The sequence below is a fragment of the Calonectris borealis genome, unplaced genomic scaffold (assembly GCF_964195595.1).
Source record: "Calonectris borealis unplaced genomic scaffold, bCalBor7.hap1.2 HAP1_SCAFFOLD_201, whole genome shotgun sequence".
NCBI classification, from domain to species: Eukaryota; Metazoa; Chordata; class Aves; order Procellariiformes; family Procellariidae; genus Calonectris; species Calonectris borealis.
The window spans coordinates 46428-63100 of NW_027441586.1; the positions used below are offsets into that span (position 1 = coordinate 46428).

General features: G+C 44.7%; 1 protein-coding gene across 1 annotated transcript; it reads right to left on the reverse strand.

Annotated features, from left to right (window-relative positions):
• Nucleotides 1–10345: 10345 nt before the first annotated feature.
• On the reverse strand, nucleotides 10346–15528 carry LOC142077302 (uncharacterized). The gene is given in 2 exon segments (XM_075139382.1): nucleotides 10346–10428; nucleotides 11382–15528. Coding segments are annotated over 2 exon segments (3921 nt in total). The 5' UTR covers nucleotides 15220–15528.
• Nucleotides 15529–16673: the final 1145 nt, after the last annotated feature.

Sequence of the window (16673 nt, forward strand, 5' to 3'; positions counted from 1 at the left end):
CAAGTGGTAATTAATTTTTAAATGGCTTCATTTGAATTGGCTTTTACAAAGGGCATCTGTGCTTCCACTAAGGTTATTTAAAATAAAACTCCGGTACATGACTGAAAACAGGACTCTGAGAAATGAACGCTTTTTGAGGAAACCATAATTGCCTATAAAAATTAAAGATAATTAAAGGATCAGATGGAAAGCCACCTTTTCCATTACTGGCTGAATAGGGCTGAAGAAATTGATTTCCCAATAGGAATCAGCCTCCAACATTCTTTTTTTAACAACTTAGTTGATACTGCATGAGCAAATGGTTGGAAAAGTCAACACTGTTCTTTTATGACAATTTTGAATTTCTTCAATTTAGTCATCTCACATAGCCAAGACGCTTTCTCTCAGTTGGAGAGAGAGGAGTCTGTTTTACCTATTACTGCAGCGTCAAGCTAGTCCTTCCTTTCGCTATATGTTTGTTATAGACAGATTGTAAGAGTGCATTGTGTTTATAAAATCTTAAAGGTAAATCAAAAGAAAAACCAGGATCCATCCCACAGGTTGTCTGATATCTCCAATTCAGTCAGCAAGAAAACAACAATTCAGGGACAGGACCAGGCCAAATACCTCATGATGAGGCAACAACATAGGAAGCGTATGTGGAAGAAGTTAAAAGAAGTTCCAGAGAAGATTAGTTAATATCTGTGCAGTACTTGGAAGATCAGAAGTGTGATGTATTAAGTGTATCAAGGAGTGGCAGAGGAGCAGTGGGCACTTGGCCCACGGGAGATGGGAGTCTCTTTCAAGTGTGGGCAGCCTCCATCCACAGGTGCAAAGCTGAGTATAAGGAGAGAAGACTGAATGAACTGTTGGGGGTGAGGATGTGGAAGGCAAGTATGAGGATCAGGAAATGAGCGTAGTCTCTAATGAACAGAAAGCAGGGAGAAAAATGCTTAAGTTGGCAGGATGCCATTGGCCTCCCTGATCTAGGGAGGAGTTTTACAGAGAACAGCGGAGACTTAAAGAGGAGGAAGTATTTGGCTCAATGAAGTTGCCTTGTTTTTCACGTTTGTATTTCAACAGCATATCGGACTGCAGTTACACTAAAGTGCATCTGACATAAGGAAAAATGACAGTGTTTTTTCCAATAGAATTTTTCGTTGCAGATAGTAAGCATGCATAACTAAAACAAGACAAATGGAATTGAAAAATGTTACCAAATTCCTCAATTTGCAGTAGCATTATGTCAGCAGCTGAAAGAAGCTTTGACATAAGCGTATGGAGAGGAGAAAAAACCCAAACCAAATTTGGGAGGAAAAAAATTGGGGAGAATGACTGTTTTGAATTAACTTCATTTCTTTTTCTGTGTGTTGTGGTTTTTTCCAGGTCCAAGTCTCCTTATAGTGCTTCACCTTACTCTACAAGTTCGTCTACCTGCTCCACATCAAGATCAGGTTCTTCCCGCACTCGCTCCTACTCTCGCTCATTTAGTCCTTCCCATTCTCGTTCCTACTCGCGATTGCTGCCGTATCCAAGAAGAGGCAAAGGGAAGAGGCGTAACTATCGTTCTAGGTCAAGGTCACACGGTTATCAGCGTTCAAGGTCAAGGTCACCCCCATACAGAAGATGCCATTCACGGTCAAGGTCTCCAGTATTTAGAGGCCAGTCTCCCACTAAACAGACTATACCTCAAGGGGAAGGAGGAAGGGAGTATTTTAACAGATACAGAGAAGTTCCACCATATGATCTGAAAGCTTACTATGGCAGATCTCTTGACTGTAGAGATCCATTTGAAAAGGCAAGGTACCGGGAATGGGAAAGGAACTACAGAGAACGGCATGGAAAGTTTTACAAGGGCTATGCTGTTGGCGCTCAACCTCACCCTCCAGTAAACAGAGAGAACTTTTCTCCAGGTAGGTTTGGTCCACCTGGGACCAGACAAGAGAATTCACCATATGCTCGGGGACGTAGGGAGGATTATCCTGCTTGGCAGAGCCACCAAAATCACAATATAGCTGGAAATTACCCTGAAAAACCTTCTGAAAGAGAGAGCCATGGCATCAAGGATCCTACCAAATCAAAAGAGAAGGAGGTGAAAAATCCACTAGGAGATGGCCAAGGAAATAAGCATAAAAAGAGAAGAAAAAGGGATGAGGATGAAGGATTTCCCAATACTGAGTTGTTAGCAGGTGCGAGAAAACCAAGAGAGCCAGTTCCAGCAGAAGACGTTAAAATGGACTCCCTGTTCATGGCCCAAGCAGAGATGATGCCACCCCTGTGAGAGATGAGCCTATGGAAGCAGATTCTATTGCTTTCAAACCGATGTCTGAAAAGGAGAAAAAAGAGAAGGATAAGCCAAAAGCAAAAATTGACAAGACAAAGCGGAAAGTAGAAGTGGCTGTTCCTCCTAAGACAGACAATATAATAAAACTAGCTAAAGCTTCCTCGAATGGAAATCTCCTCGAACGGAAGAGAGAAAGCAAGAAGAGAGAAGGGAAGAGAGAAAGCAAGGATTTAAAGAACCTGACTTGCTGCCCTGATATTGCTCATTTACATCAGTTATAGTGTTTGTGATTAAGTTTAGGGTTAGGGTTAGGGTTAGGGCTCAGTGTTACGGTGAGGGTTAGGTTTAGGGTTAGGGTTAACATTAGGGTTAGGGCTTATCATTAGGGTTATGGTTAGGGGCAGGGGTTAGGTTTAAGGTTAGGGTTAGGGTTAGGTTTAGGGTTAGGCTTAGGGTTATCGTTAGGGTTAGGGAGAGGGTTGGGGTTAGGATTATGGTTTGGGTTTAGGGTTAGGGATCGGGTTAGGGTTTCATTTTAGGGTTAGGTTTAGGGTTAGGGTTAGGGCTTGGGGTTACGGTTAGGGTTAGTTTTAGGGTTAGGGTTAGGGTTTGGGTTAGGGTTTGGGGTTAGGGTTTAGGGTTAGAGTTAGGGCTGGGGTTCGGGCTGGGGTTCAGGGTTAGGGTTAGAGTTCGGGATATGGGTTAGGGTTAGGGTTAGAATTAGGGTTAGGGCTTATCATTAGGGTTATGATTAGGGGTTGGGGTTAGGGTTAGGGTTAGGGTTAGGTTTAGGGTTAGGCTTAGGGTTATCGTTAGGGTTAGGGAGAGGGTTGGGGTTAGGATTATGGTTTGGGTTTAGGGTTAGGGATCAGGTTAGGGATTCATTTTAGGGTTAGGGTTAGGGCTTAGGGTTATGGTTAGGTTTAGGGTTAGGCTTAGCGTTTGGGTTAGGGTTTAGGGTTAGGGTTTAGTTTTAAGGTTAGGGTTAGGGTAAAGGTTAGTGTTAGGTTTAAGGTTAGAGTTAGGGCTGAGGTTCAGGGTTAGGGTTAGAGTTTGGGATACGGGTTAGGGTTTGGGGTTAGGGTTAGCATTAGGGTTAGGGCTTATTAGGGTTAGGGTTAGGGTTAAGGTTAGAGTTAGGGCTGGGCTTCAGGGTTAGGGTTAGAGTTTGGGATACGGGTTAGGGTTTGGCGTTAGGGTTAGCATTAAGGTTAGGGCTTATTAGGGTTAGGGTTAGGGTTAAGGTTAGAGTTAGGGCTGGGGTTCAGGGTTAGGGTTAGAGTTTGGGATACGGGTTAGGGTTTGGGGTTAGGGTTAGCATTAGGGTTAGGGCTTATCATTAGGGTTAGGGTTAGGGTTAAGGTTAGAGTTAGGGCTGGGCTTCAGGGTTAGGGTTAGAGTTTGGGATACGGATTAGGGTTTGGGTTTAGGGTTAGGGTTAGGGTTAGGGATTAGTGTTATGGTTAGGGGTTATGGTTGGGTTTATGCTTATGGGTTAGGATTTCAGTTTGGGTTAGGGTTAGCATTAAGTATTAGGATTAGGTTTAGGGTTAGGGTTGCAGTTTAGTTTTAGGGTTAGGTTTCGCATTAGGGTTAGGGTGAGGTCTCACGGTTATGGTATTAGGTTTGTGATAGCGTTAGGGTTAGGGCTTAGTGTTATGGTTAGGGGTTACATTGGGTTTACGCTTATGGGTTAGGATTTCAGTTTGGGTTAGGGGTAGCATTAATTTTTAGGGTTAGGGTTTAGGTTTAGAGTTGCGGTTTAATTTTAGGATTAGGTTTCGCATTAGGTTTAGGGTGAGGTGTTATGGTTACGGTATTAGGTTTGGGGTAGCATTAGGGTTAGGGTTAGAGTTAGGGTTAGGGTCATTAGGGTTCAGGTTGGGGTTCAGGGTTAGGGTTAGGGTTCGGCATTACGGTTAGGGGTCGGGGTTAGGATTAGCGTCAGGGTTAGGGCTTAAAATTAGGATTAGGGGTTAAGGTTAGGGTTATGGTTGGGTTTAAGGTTAGGGTTATGGTTGGGGTTAGGGTTAGGCCTAGGGTTATCGTTGGGGTTAGGATTATGGTTCAGGTTTAGTGTTAGGGATAGGGTTATGGTTTCGTTTTAGGGTTAGGGTTAGCGTTAGGGTTAGGGCGTAGGGTTACAGTTAGGGATAGGCTTAGGGTTTGGGTTAGGGGATAGGGTTAGGGTTTAGTTTTAGGGTTAGGGGTAGGGGTAGGGGTAGGGTTGTGGTGATGTCTTAAGATTACGGTTTGAGGTTGAGTTAGCATTAGGGTTACGGTTAGAATTAGGGGTTCGGTGTTATGTGAGGGTTAGTTTTATGGTTCCGTTTAGGTTTAACGTTAGGGTTATGCCAAAGTGTTAGTGTTACGGTTTGATGTTAGGGTTAGGGTTACGGTTTGGGGTTAGGGTTAGCGTTAGGATTTTGTTTTAGGGTGAGGTTTCGCCTTAGGGTTAGGGTTAGGGCTAGGGTTAGCTTTATGATTCAGGTTAGGCTTAAGGTTAGGTTACGGTTAGGGTTAAGTGTTCGGTTTAGGGTTAAGTGTTAGGCTTAGGGTTAGGTTTAAGTGTTAGGTTTAGGGGTAGGGTTAGGGTTAAGGTTAGAGTTAGGGTTAGGATTAGAGTTAAGGGTTAGAGTTAGGATTCAGTGTTAGGGTTAGGGTGAGGTCTTAATGTTACGCTTAGGGTTTACAGGTAGCGTTAGGGTTAGGTTTAGGGTTAGTGTTAGCGTTAAGGTTAGGGTTAGGGTTTAAGATTGGGTTCAGGGTTAGAGATAGGGTTCGGTATTGGGGTTAGCGTTAGTATAAGGGTGAGGTCTTAGTGTTACAGTTAGGGTTTACGGGTAGCATTAGGGTTAGGGTTAGAGTTAGGGTTAGGGTCATTACGTTAAGGTTAGGGTTGGGGTTCAGGGTTAGGGTTCGGGGTTAGGGTTAACATTAGGGTTAGAGCTTTATGATTCAGGTTAGGCTTAAGGTTAGGTTAGGGTTAGGGTTAGGGTTAAGTGTTCAATTTAGGGTTAAGTGTTAGGGTTAGGGTTAAGGTTAGAGTTAGGCTTAGGACTGGAGTTAAGGGTTAAAGTTAGGGTCCAGTGTTAGGTTTAGGGTGAGGTCTTAATGTTACGCTTAGGGTTTCCGGGTAGCATTAGGGTTAGGTTTAGGGTTAGTGTTAGGGTTAAGTTTAGGGTTAGGGTTTAGGGTTAGGATTGGGGTTCAGGGTTAGAGTTAGGGTTCGGTATTGGGGTTAGAGTTAGGGTTAGGGTGAGGTCGTAGTGTTATGCGTAGGGTTTACGGGTAGCATTAGGGTTAGGTTTAGGGGTTAGGGTTAGGTTGGGGTTCAGGGTTAGGGTTAGGGTTCAGGATTAGGGCTAGAGTTCGGGGTTAGGGTTAGCATTAGGGTTAGGGGTTAACGTTAGGGTTAGGCGTTAAGGTTAGGGTTATGGTTAGGGGTTAGGTTTAGGGTTAAGGTTAGGGTTATGTTTAGGGTTAGGGTTAGGCTTAGGGTTAGCATTAGTTTTACGGTTGGGTTTAGGATGGTTCGGGTTTAGGGTTAGGGATAGGGTTAGGGTTAGAGTTAGGGTTAGGTTTACGGTTAGGGTTAGCATTTGGGTTAGGGTTCGGGTTAGGGTTGGGGTTCAGGTTTAGGGTTAGGTTTCGGTGTTAGGCTTAGGGTAAGGGTGAGGTCTTAGTGTTATGCATAGGGTTTACGGGTAGTGTTAGGGGTTCGAGTTAGGGTGAGGGTTTGGTGTTAGTGTTAGGATTGGGGTTCTTATTCTTGATCCTCTCTCCCTCTCTTTCTCTCTCTCGTTTTAATTACAAATTATTATTATTATTATTATTATTATTATTATTATTATTATTATTACTATTATTGGTGTTATTATTGTTATTATTACTATTATTATTATTATTGGTGTTATTATTGTTGTTGTTATTATTATTATTATTATTGTTATTATTTTTATTATTGGTGTTATTATTGGTAATATTATGGTATTATTGGTGTTACTATTATTACTGTTACTAGTATTACTATTATTGCTATTATTATTTTATTTCAAGTATTAAACTCTTCTTATCTCTACCCGTGAGTTTTCTTGCTTTTGCTCTTCTGATTCTCTCCCTCATCCCGTTGCTGGGGGGAGGGCGAGTGAGCGGCTGTGTGGTGCTTAGTTGCCGACTGGGGTTAAACCATGACAGGGGTCCACCACAAAGATGGTTGCCATTCTGTCACATCCTCTGAGCTAAAACTGGCTCATCCTGGGACATGGTGCCCCCCACGCACGCAACCTGCAGTCCAGAAGTACCCCTGAAAAGACCTCGACGGCCTGCATTAACACACCGGCATGCACTTCAGATGTAAACACTGCCAAGTCATCTCTTATTTGCAACAGATACGGAGGACCAAATTCTGCAAATCTAGCCTTACTTCTACTGAAACTTTCCTTACAGACAGCTCATCTTCTCTTTTTGTAAACTGTAGTGAAGACCTGTTCTAGCGCAAAGGCTTGAACCCCGCCTACGGTGAAGAAGCCCCAGTTTTCTTTCCTCACTGCTGTCTTGCTTCCCAAAAATCAATCAATACCAAAAGCTCTGTATGAACATTGCATAAAAAAGCCAATAGCAAATGCTTTTACTTGCTACTAGTTTTGTCAGGGAAGGAACTAGCTTCTCCCGCTAGTTTTGCTACAGTTGCATGACCTTTAAAGACGCCACTTCTTACCTTTGCTACGCCAATACAGCCTCACAGCTCAGCAAAATCATACTGCAGGTAGGAAACCTTCACCATACAAAGACAGGCACGCTACAGGAATACGTCACTCTCAAAGAACAGACTCTTGCAACCACTCCTCCCTTTGCTTAGCAAAGTTTAGGGCGTGTTAGAAAACAACAACAACAACAACAAAGCAGGGTTCTCTCTCACATTTTACGGAGCCCATGATATCAGCTGTTCAACATTAAGTCCAACTCCAGCCTGAACCCCAGAATAAGAAATGCCATCTTAAAATGTCTGGAAAAAGGGAGGGCTTTGAAGCGGCAAGACCAGAGAACGTTCACGAAAGCACCGTCATGGAAGTACACATCCCTTATCACAGACCAACTGCACGGTGACCTAAGTGAGTGACGTTGTCTGCTCATTTGCAGCTCAGGGTCTCTTTTTTCATTAGCGCCGAGCACGTAGGTTGGAATTGGAGCTGAGAAGAAAACCATATGCAGTCAGTCTGGTCTCGTTCAAGTTCACATTTACTAGGAATCACAGCAGGTCCCATCTGTCTCTCCAGACCCCACCACCACTTCTGTGCAGCGTCCCGAGGAGCAATAAGCGCAGAACAAGAAACCTTCCTTCAAAATAAGGCCCACAGCCTGCTCTTTCAACAGGACGCACAGAGCACCAGCTGAGAACAACCTCTGCTTTAACTATGCCTAGCTCCGCTGCCTACGTAAGGAGACCAACTCCTAAATGATCCCTAGCCCTAAAACCACAGATCTTCCCTAGGGCAATGCTAAGGAAATACCAGAGCCCAGGGACACCTGGTCACTCAGCTTAAGTTGACGGGGAGAAGGACAGTGGACTAGAAAGAGAAAAATATGATGAGAGAAAAGATAGAGGAGCTGAGAGAGAAAGAAAGGTATGGGGAAAAGGCTAGAGAGCTGGAGAAATCAAGAGAAATAGGGATGAGGAGCCCTGCAGAGAGATGGAGGAAGCAGGGAAGGGATGGGTCAGGGAGCAGCAGAGAGAGACAGAGGAGAGATGAACAGGAAGAAGGACAGGGACAGTGGGATACAGCATGGAAAACCGCAGTGACAGTGAGCAGGGCGGGGGGGGGAGGCAGAGAGAGAGAGAAGCAGAAGGAGGGAGAAGGGAAGACAAGGACAGGGAGCGGGACATACAGGCAGAGAGAGACAAATCACGACAGGGAACAGGCCAGAGAGACTGTGAAAAACAGAGCGGGATGCAGACCAGGACAAAGAGACAGAGAAGAAACAACAGCAATGTGCTGCAGGGCAGAGACAGAGGAAGGCAAAAAGAGGGACAAGGAGCAGGAGGGGGGGGCAGCAAGAAAAAGACAGGGGTGACTTGCGGAAAACGGACTCCACAATCTGTGAGATTGTAAAGTAGGTATGTTTATTCAGCGCTGGGCAGCACGGGGGGTAACCCCACCAAAGTCGTGCGCGCCTCAACATGGTACTTGCCAGAAATATATACAGCGAAATGTTGCATATACATAATACGCCTATACATATGCATGACCTATCCCCGCTTTGTATTAAAATAAGCTTGAAGACGTTATTTCCATGAGCCCCTCCTATCTACGCTTGCGCATTGCCTCCTGGTGGTGGTCGTCGGGGGTCGTGGGGATGAAGGTTAGTGGTTCCTCTTCGTCACCGCTAATAACCCCCGTCTTTGCGCAGACTCAGTTGTTCCTTGGCCTTTACCCAAATCACAGGGTTGGTTTCAACTGGCTTCGAACAAACTCCTGGTTCTTATCAGGAACTGTTGTTGCGATTCCTCCGCTGAGCCTTACAAAAATGTTGCAACTAATGTACTAAGTCATTTCGCCCATAGTTTCAATTCTTTAATCACTCATTCCTTCTCGTTCACCCTTTCATTCCCCCCTTTTCTGAAGAGTTAGTAAATTCTTTTACTATGTTCGGTTTAACATAATGTTTCTTTATCTAGTGTCTTTTCGAAATATTTATTGGACTCCAGTCTACGTCGTAGTTGATTTTTCTTCCATTCACTGTAAGAGTCTCCTGTGTTTTTGAAACACCATAGACTACATCGAACTGTAATACAGAGAGCTATAAACATAACAATGATAATTATTATTATAATAAACAGTTGTCTAAGCCATGTTAAATTCGGTAACCAAGAGGTAAGTTTCTCCCATAGTTCCTGAAGGCCCCAAGATGTATCATCTCTAGTTACTTCATGGAAAAGTTTAGCTTGCTTCCAAATTTGAGATAGGTCCTTTTCCACTTGTCGCTCATGATTGATATATGTACAACATCGCTCTCCTATAACCGTACACAACCCTCCTTGCTGAGCGAACAACATATCCAAACCCAATCTATTTTGGAGAGTTACCTTACTCAGGGAGGAAACCTCTTCCTGGAGGGCTTTGATAGCTTCAGTGGTGCTATTACTTAAAATTTCTAGAGCGGCCGATATATTTACTAAAGCCTTCTCTAATTCACTTACTCCTAACCAGGGGAGAAACCACCTAGCAAAACTATGGAATCCAGTATTTCTTTCTATTAATGGATTAGCATTCCGTTTTCCTCTAAATTGTTTCATATAGGTTCGTAACAGTCCATTTGATCCCACCCAATCTGTAAGGTTTCGTTTAGTTTCAATATCTGGTATTATAGTTCCCATAGCACATTTACCTGCCCATCCCAGAGGCAATACTTTATATCCCTTGGATCCACAAATCCAGTACCACCCTCGTCCAACTGGGGTGGGCCAGCCTTTGGGAATAGTATTACTTCTTCGTCTAGTTTGTTTGCTAGCCCACATATTTGCACTTCCATAACTAATATATGAGGTGCAATTGGGATAATCTCCTACAAATTTCAAATTTTCACACCCTTTACTCGTGCGATTTCCCCCTATATTGCTCTCCATTCCTGTAATATTCTCTATTCGGCACCTCTGAACACAAGGCACTCCTTGGGTATCGTTCCACAATGAGCTTAAATCAATCATCCAATTTAGATTCTCTTGTCCAATGTCTATGTATTAAGGGACATGTTCTGAAATGCCTTGGTTATTCTAGAATCATTTGAGAAAATTGTGGCAATTACTGGATGACCACTACCTAGACTCTTTGGCAGGTGTGAACACATCCAGCAATTAGTCCAATTCATAACTCCAGCGATTTTATTATGGAGCTGTAAAAAGGTATTACTTTCCCACGTATAAACTGTTCTTGCCCATAGTCCTATTATACCTACGATGAATACCCATGAATACCCGTTTTTCGTTGAAAGCGTAATTTTAGGGGCCCAGCTGGTGTTGATTTCCATAGTGACCGAGGGGCCTTTTTCACTCTGGTATGATGGATCCAGGCGCTCTGTTCTTCAATCTTGATTGCCGTGAAGGAGGTAAGGAGTACCTGGAATGGTCCTTCCCACTGTGGCTCCAAAGTCTTTTCTGTAAGAGACTTTATATACACATAGTCCCCAGGTTGTATGTTATGTACAGGCCCATCCAAACCCCTACTTCGAGTCCCAACCACATGCTTCTCAATTTTACTGAGTTGTTTGCCTAATGCCACCATATAGGAGGTCATGATTTCATCCCCAACTTGTGTAGACATCCCTTTCTGTATTCTATAGGGTCGTCCATACAAGATTTCAAAAGGGCTCAGTCCTTCTCTTGCTCTTGGCCTAGTTCGTATGCGCAAAAGAGCCAAAGGAAGAGACTGAGGCCAGGCCAAGTTAGTTTCCTGTCCCAATTTCACGATCTGCTGTTTGATTAAGTGGTTCATTTTTTCTACTTGGCCACTTGACTGAGGGCGATATGGGGTATGAAGCTGCCAATCTATGCCCAAATGGCGGCTAATTTGTTGTACTACTTTTGAGATGAAATGTGGTCCTCTGTCAGAAGATATGGTTGCTGGAACCCCAAAACGTGGTATTATTTCTTGTATTAATGTTCTAGTTACCTCCCGAGCCTTGGCTGTTCTGGTAGGGAATGCCTCTGGCCAACCTGAAAAGGTGTCAGTCAACACCAATAAATATCGATACCCCCCTTTTCTTGGGAGTTCTGAAAAGTCGATCTGCCATTGTTGTCCAGGCCCGTTGCCTTTCCCAATTTGGCCCATTTCTGGTTTGGGGGTATTCTTGGGATTAATCTGGAGGCAAAGATCGCACTGTTGAGTTACTTGTCTCACAGTGGTGTATAGATTTCTGGCTACGATCTCTCTAATTAGATGTTTATATAAGGCTTCTGCCCCCCAATGTCTCTTCTTATGTTCCTCCCTTATCAGAGACCATGTTAGATAGGAGGGAATGATTAGTTTCCCTTGTGGGGTGAGAGCCCACCCCTCTTTATTATATGTCCCTTCTAAATCTGTAATAAGCTTTTGATCTTCTTTTGTATATTCTGGCTTACCTTCTAGGGAGATTCGCCCGTCAGGGACTAAAGCTCCTTCTGTTTTTACCTTTGCTTTGGCTGCCTGTTTTGCCTCTCTGTCCGCCAGCTCATTTCCTCTTTCCAACTCCGAATTCACTTTCTGGTGCGCTTTAATGTGCATGATCGCCACTTTCTCAGGGAGTTGGACTGCCTCCAACAGTTTCAGGATCTCCTCTGCATGTTTGATGTTTTTACCCTGTGTGTTCAGTAATCCTCTCTCCTTCCAGATTGCTCCATGCGCATGTACAACTCCAAAGGCATACTTCGAGTCTGTATAGATATTCACAGCTTTGCCTCGGGCCAATTCCAAGGCGCGAGTTAGAGCAATTATTTCTGCCTTTTGTGCAGAGGTATTCATGGGCAAAGGCCTTGACTCTATTACTTCCTGACTGGTGGTAATGGCATATCCGGCATGTCTTTTACCACTTAGGACATAGCTGCTTCCATCCGTGAACCAATTTTCCGTGTTTTCCATAGGACTGTCTCTCAGGTCTGAACGGCTCGAATATGTTGCTTCTATGGTTTCCAGACAGTCATGATGCACTGGTTCTCCTGTGTTTTTACTGAGGAAAGAGGCTGGATTGACAATGTTAGTGACTACAATCTCCACATCATCTTGTTCTACCATTATAGCCTGGTATTTCAAGAATCTTTGTGGGGAAAGCCAGTGTCCACCTTTCGCTTCTAGTACTGCAGATACTGTATGGGACACCAACACAGTCATTTTCTGGCCCAGGGTGAATTTTCGGGCTTCCTGGATGTTTAGTACTACGGCCGCGATTGCTCGCAAGCATCCCGGCCAACCCTTTGCAGTTGCATCCAATTGTTTGGAAAGGTAGGCAACTGCTCGTCGATACGGGCCCAGATCTTGAGCTAATATGCCTAGGGCAATCCCCTGCTTCTCGTGGGAAAAAAGGAAAAATGGCTTACTTGCATCTGGGAGTCCCAAGGCTGGGGCCGACATCAGGGCCTTTTTTAGCAGCTCAAAGGCCCGTAAGGTCTCTTTGTTCCATTTAAGGGGTTTCTGCTCAGTGGTCGTTAGTGCATACAGGGGTTTAACAAGCAGTCCATAGTTGTAGATCCACAGTCGGCACCACCCAGTCATCCCCAGGAAAGTTCGTAACTCCTTCACCGTTTGCGGTCTCGGAGTTTGGCATATTATTTCTTTTCGGGCCTGTCCCAAAGTCCTTTGTCCAGCACTGATTTCATAGCCCAAATAAATCACCTTGCGCTGTATTACTTGGGCTTTCTTCTTAGACACCCGGTACCCTTGGAGCCCCAAGAAATTTAATAGACTCACCGTCCAGGTGATACAATCATTCTCTGTTTCGGTGGCAATCAGGATATCATCCACGTATTGTAGCAGTTTTCCCTTTTCAGACGGGATTTCCCATGATTCCAAGTCCTTTGCAAGCTGATTGCCAAAAATCGTAGGGCTATTTTTGAATCCCTGTGGCAACACCGTCCAGGTGAGTTGAGTCTTGCGACCGGTTTTGGGGTTTTCCCATTCGAATGCAAATATTTTCTGGCTGGCTTTATGGAGAGGGAGGCAAAAGAAGGCATCCTTCAGGTCTAAAACAGTAAACCAAGTTAGCTCAGGCGTTAATACAGTTAACAGAGTATATGGATTAGCCACTACCGGGTAGAGATCCTCAGTTATCTTATTTATAGCCCGTAGGTCCTGGACCACCCGATATGACCCGTCGGGTTTACGGACAGGTAGTATGGGAGTGTTAAAGTCAGATTCGCATTCCTTTAATAATCCCAGTTGCAAAAATTTTTCTATTATTGGCTGAATTCCCTCCCTGTCCTCCTTCCTTAGGGGATATTGTTTGATTCTTACCGGCTGTCGTCCGTCTTTGAGCTTAACCTCAACAGGTGAAGCATTCTTTGCTTTCCCGGGCACATCGGTGGCCCATACCCCGGGATATACCTGGTTCATGATTTCTTCGCTGATTTTTCCTTCTGTAGGAACACTAGTTAGGGATAAACTCATTATTTGGATATACTGCTGGTCATTTACCTCCAGAGTAATTTCTCCCTTTTCAAATTTAATTATTGCACCCAATTGTTCCAATAAATCCCTCCCCAAAAGTGCTTTTGGGGAGTTAGGCATGTACAGAAATTTGTGGATGCCCCATTGTTTTCCCAGTTTATAACTCAGAGGTTCACAAAAATATGCCTTTTCACTTTGGCCAGTTGCCCCTTTTACCATGATATAGTCACTTCCCAGGGGCATCAAGGCTTGATTCAAAACCGAATACGTTGCCCCTGTGTCAACCAGAAATTCTACTTTCTTTTGCTCCTTCCCTAGCTGCATTATAACCAGTGGATCCGCTAGGGTAGATTCCCCCGGTTCCCATCAGTCCTTTTTCACATGAGCCACTATCCTCCTCTTCTGATTATTCCACTCCTTTTCCTTCCTTCTCCATTTCTCCGGACATTCATTCTTCCAATGACCAATTCTTTTGCAAAATGCACACTGATCTTTGCCTAGCCGCCTAGGTATCCTTTCTTCCTCTTCCCTAACAGCCGCTATTATTCTCCTCTGCCCTTGCCTATAACCCTCCTCTCTATTGCTAAACACTCTCCACGCTTCATCCAACAATACTTCCAAATTCCTGCTTTCTGTAGTGCGTAACTTCTGGAGCTTACGTCTAATGTCCCCGGTGGACTGACCTAGAAACAAAGAAACTAGCTGTTGTATCCCTACTTCAGACCCAGGGTCCAGTGGCGTATTACGGCACATTGCATCCCTCAATCGATCCAGGAATTCGGATGGGGACTCAGAGGGACCCTGTTTCACTGCATACAAAACTGACCAATTTATAGTTTTGGGGATGGCCCTTTCCATTCCTCTTGAGATCCACTCTTGATAGCCTTGTAGTTTTTCTATATCTGCTGATCTATTTGGGTCCCATTTTGGATCCTGGAGGGGGAAAAATTCCTTTACATCCTCTCTTGTGATTTTGTAGTGATCCTCAGCCAAATCTCCTGCTGTTTTTAAAATCAACTGCTTCTCTGTTTCTGTCATATATTCTAATAGCAGTTGTATGTCCCTCCAATCAGGGTTGTGCTGTTTTATTATAAACTGAAAATGCTTGGTTACCCCTATCGGATCACTCCTATAATCCTTTGCAACTTTTTTCCATTCTCCTAAGTCAGTAGTGGAAAAAGGTACCTTGATTAGCATTGTCCCACCCTCGGGTCCTACTGCTTCTCGCAGGGGTGCCTGCAAGGCTGTCGGGACAGATTTCTTTCTGGTGCGGGAAGATACTGGGCTATCTGGGGGAGTGGAAGTTTCGTCCGAGTCCGCACCCCGTTCCTGTGGTCGAGGGGGAGGCTTAAACAGGTCAGTTAAGTCTGGCTCCGGTGCCTGATGGATTTTATTTACTTTAATACACCGATGCCCAATACTGCACGCCGAACAGCATCGTCTCAATTTACTTTCAGATTTTTTGTTATTTTCTCGCTCAAGTGCAAGTACCATAGGGTCCTGCGGCAGCACCATCCCGCAGTCCCTTTGCCACTCCAGATGATTTCGGAGGGTGAAAAACATATCTGCATATGAAACTTCATCCCACTTCCCTTCCCTTCTTAAAAACAGCATCAATTGTAAGAGAGTATTGTAATCTATAGATCCATTGAATGGCCATTTAGCCTCACTTTCCAATTTATACAACGGCCACCATTGGTTACAATACTTAATGAGAGTCTTTTTACTTTCTGTCCCTCCAGTTCCAACAATATCCTTCCAATGGGCAAGCACACAGCCTAAGGGGCTTTTCTTCAAGATTTCCCTTTGAGTGTTACCCATTTCGTAACTCCCTCCTTATCCAATTCCCTCCTTCGTTTAAATATTCCCAGGGTTTGAGTCCAAACCACCGAAGAAGCGATCCCCTCTGTCTTGCTCCTTCATTAACATATAGAGACATTTACAATCTTTCAATCTTTCCATACATTACGCACACATAAAGACAAAGACATAATTGCCAGCCGCTCTCCTCGCGAAGGTCACAAAACAAAACTCTGCACTCACTCCGCAGCTGCGCTGCGTCCCAAACACACAAATGGTTCTAACATAAAATACCCGGGCGTTTCATAGATAAAGTATACAATTCATATTCTGGCTGTTATCCCTCTGGCAGTTGCAAATATAAAAATAGCCCAACCGCAATTGCGGGGAGGTTCGCTTACCCTTCTCCTGCTTCTTATATACCAGTCATTAGCAGGTCCGTCCTGGTTCCCAATACTGGGATGCAGCGAAAACCTCGGATCCACTCGATCTACTCCCAAGATCGCTAGCGGCCGCTCTATCGGTCAGCGGATCCCCCTATTACCGTGCAGGGTACCCTCCTACCATACGGGGACTATGCTGCACGCCAGACGTCTCTGCGCGATTTACCAGCAGCCCCGGCCACGCGTACGACTTACAGGCCCCTCTCCTAAAACATACCTTTTCCTTTCCGCGGGCTCAGGAGGTTCTTATCTACTCCCAGGGTGAGCGGCTGGTAGTGGAGTCCCCTCCGAGGAAAGTGCTCGGGGCGCGCCCAGGGGCGTCCGCTTCTCAGCCGATCCCGCAGTGAAGCAAAGAAATCTCCTGCCTGGCTCGCCAAAACTGACTTGCGGAAAACGGACTCCACAATCTGTGAGATTGTAAAGTAGGTATGTTTATTCAGCGCTGGGCAGCACGGGGGGTAACCCCACCAAAGTCGTGCGCGTCTCAACATGGTACTTGCCAGAAATATATACAGCGAAATGTTGCATATACATAATACGCCTATACATATGCATGACCTATCCCCGCTTTGTATTAAAATAAGCTTGAAGACGTTATTTCCATGAGCCCCTCCTATCTACGCTTGCGCATTGCCTCCTGGTGGTGGTCGTCGGGGGTCGTGGGGATGAAGGTTAGTGGTTCCTCTTCGTCACCGCTAATAACCCCCGTCTTTGCGCAGACTCAGTTGTTCCTTGGCCTTTACCAAATCACAGGGTTGGTTTCAACTGGCTTCGAACAAACTCCTGGTTCTTATCAGGAACTGTTGTTGCGATTCCTCCGCTGAGCCTTACAAAAATGTTGCAACTAATGTACTAAGTCATTTCGCCCATAGTTTCAATTCTTTAATCACTCATTCCTTCTCGTTCACCCTTTCAGGGGCAGGTAGAGCGACAGGGAAAGAGGGACTTGGAGAAGAGAGGACGGGGAGCAGAACACAGCAACAGAAGAAGAGAGGTATGGGGAAGTGAAAAAAATGACACAGAGGGAAATGG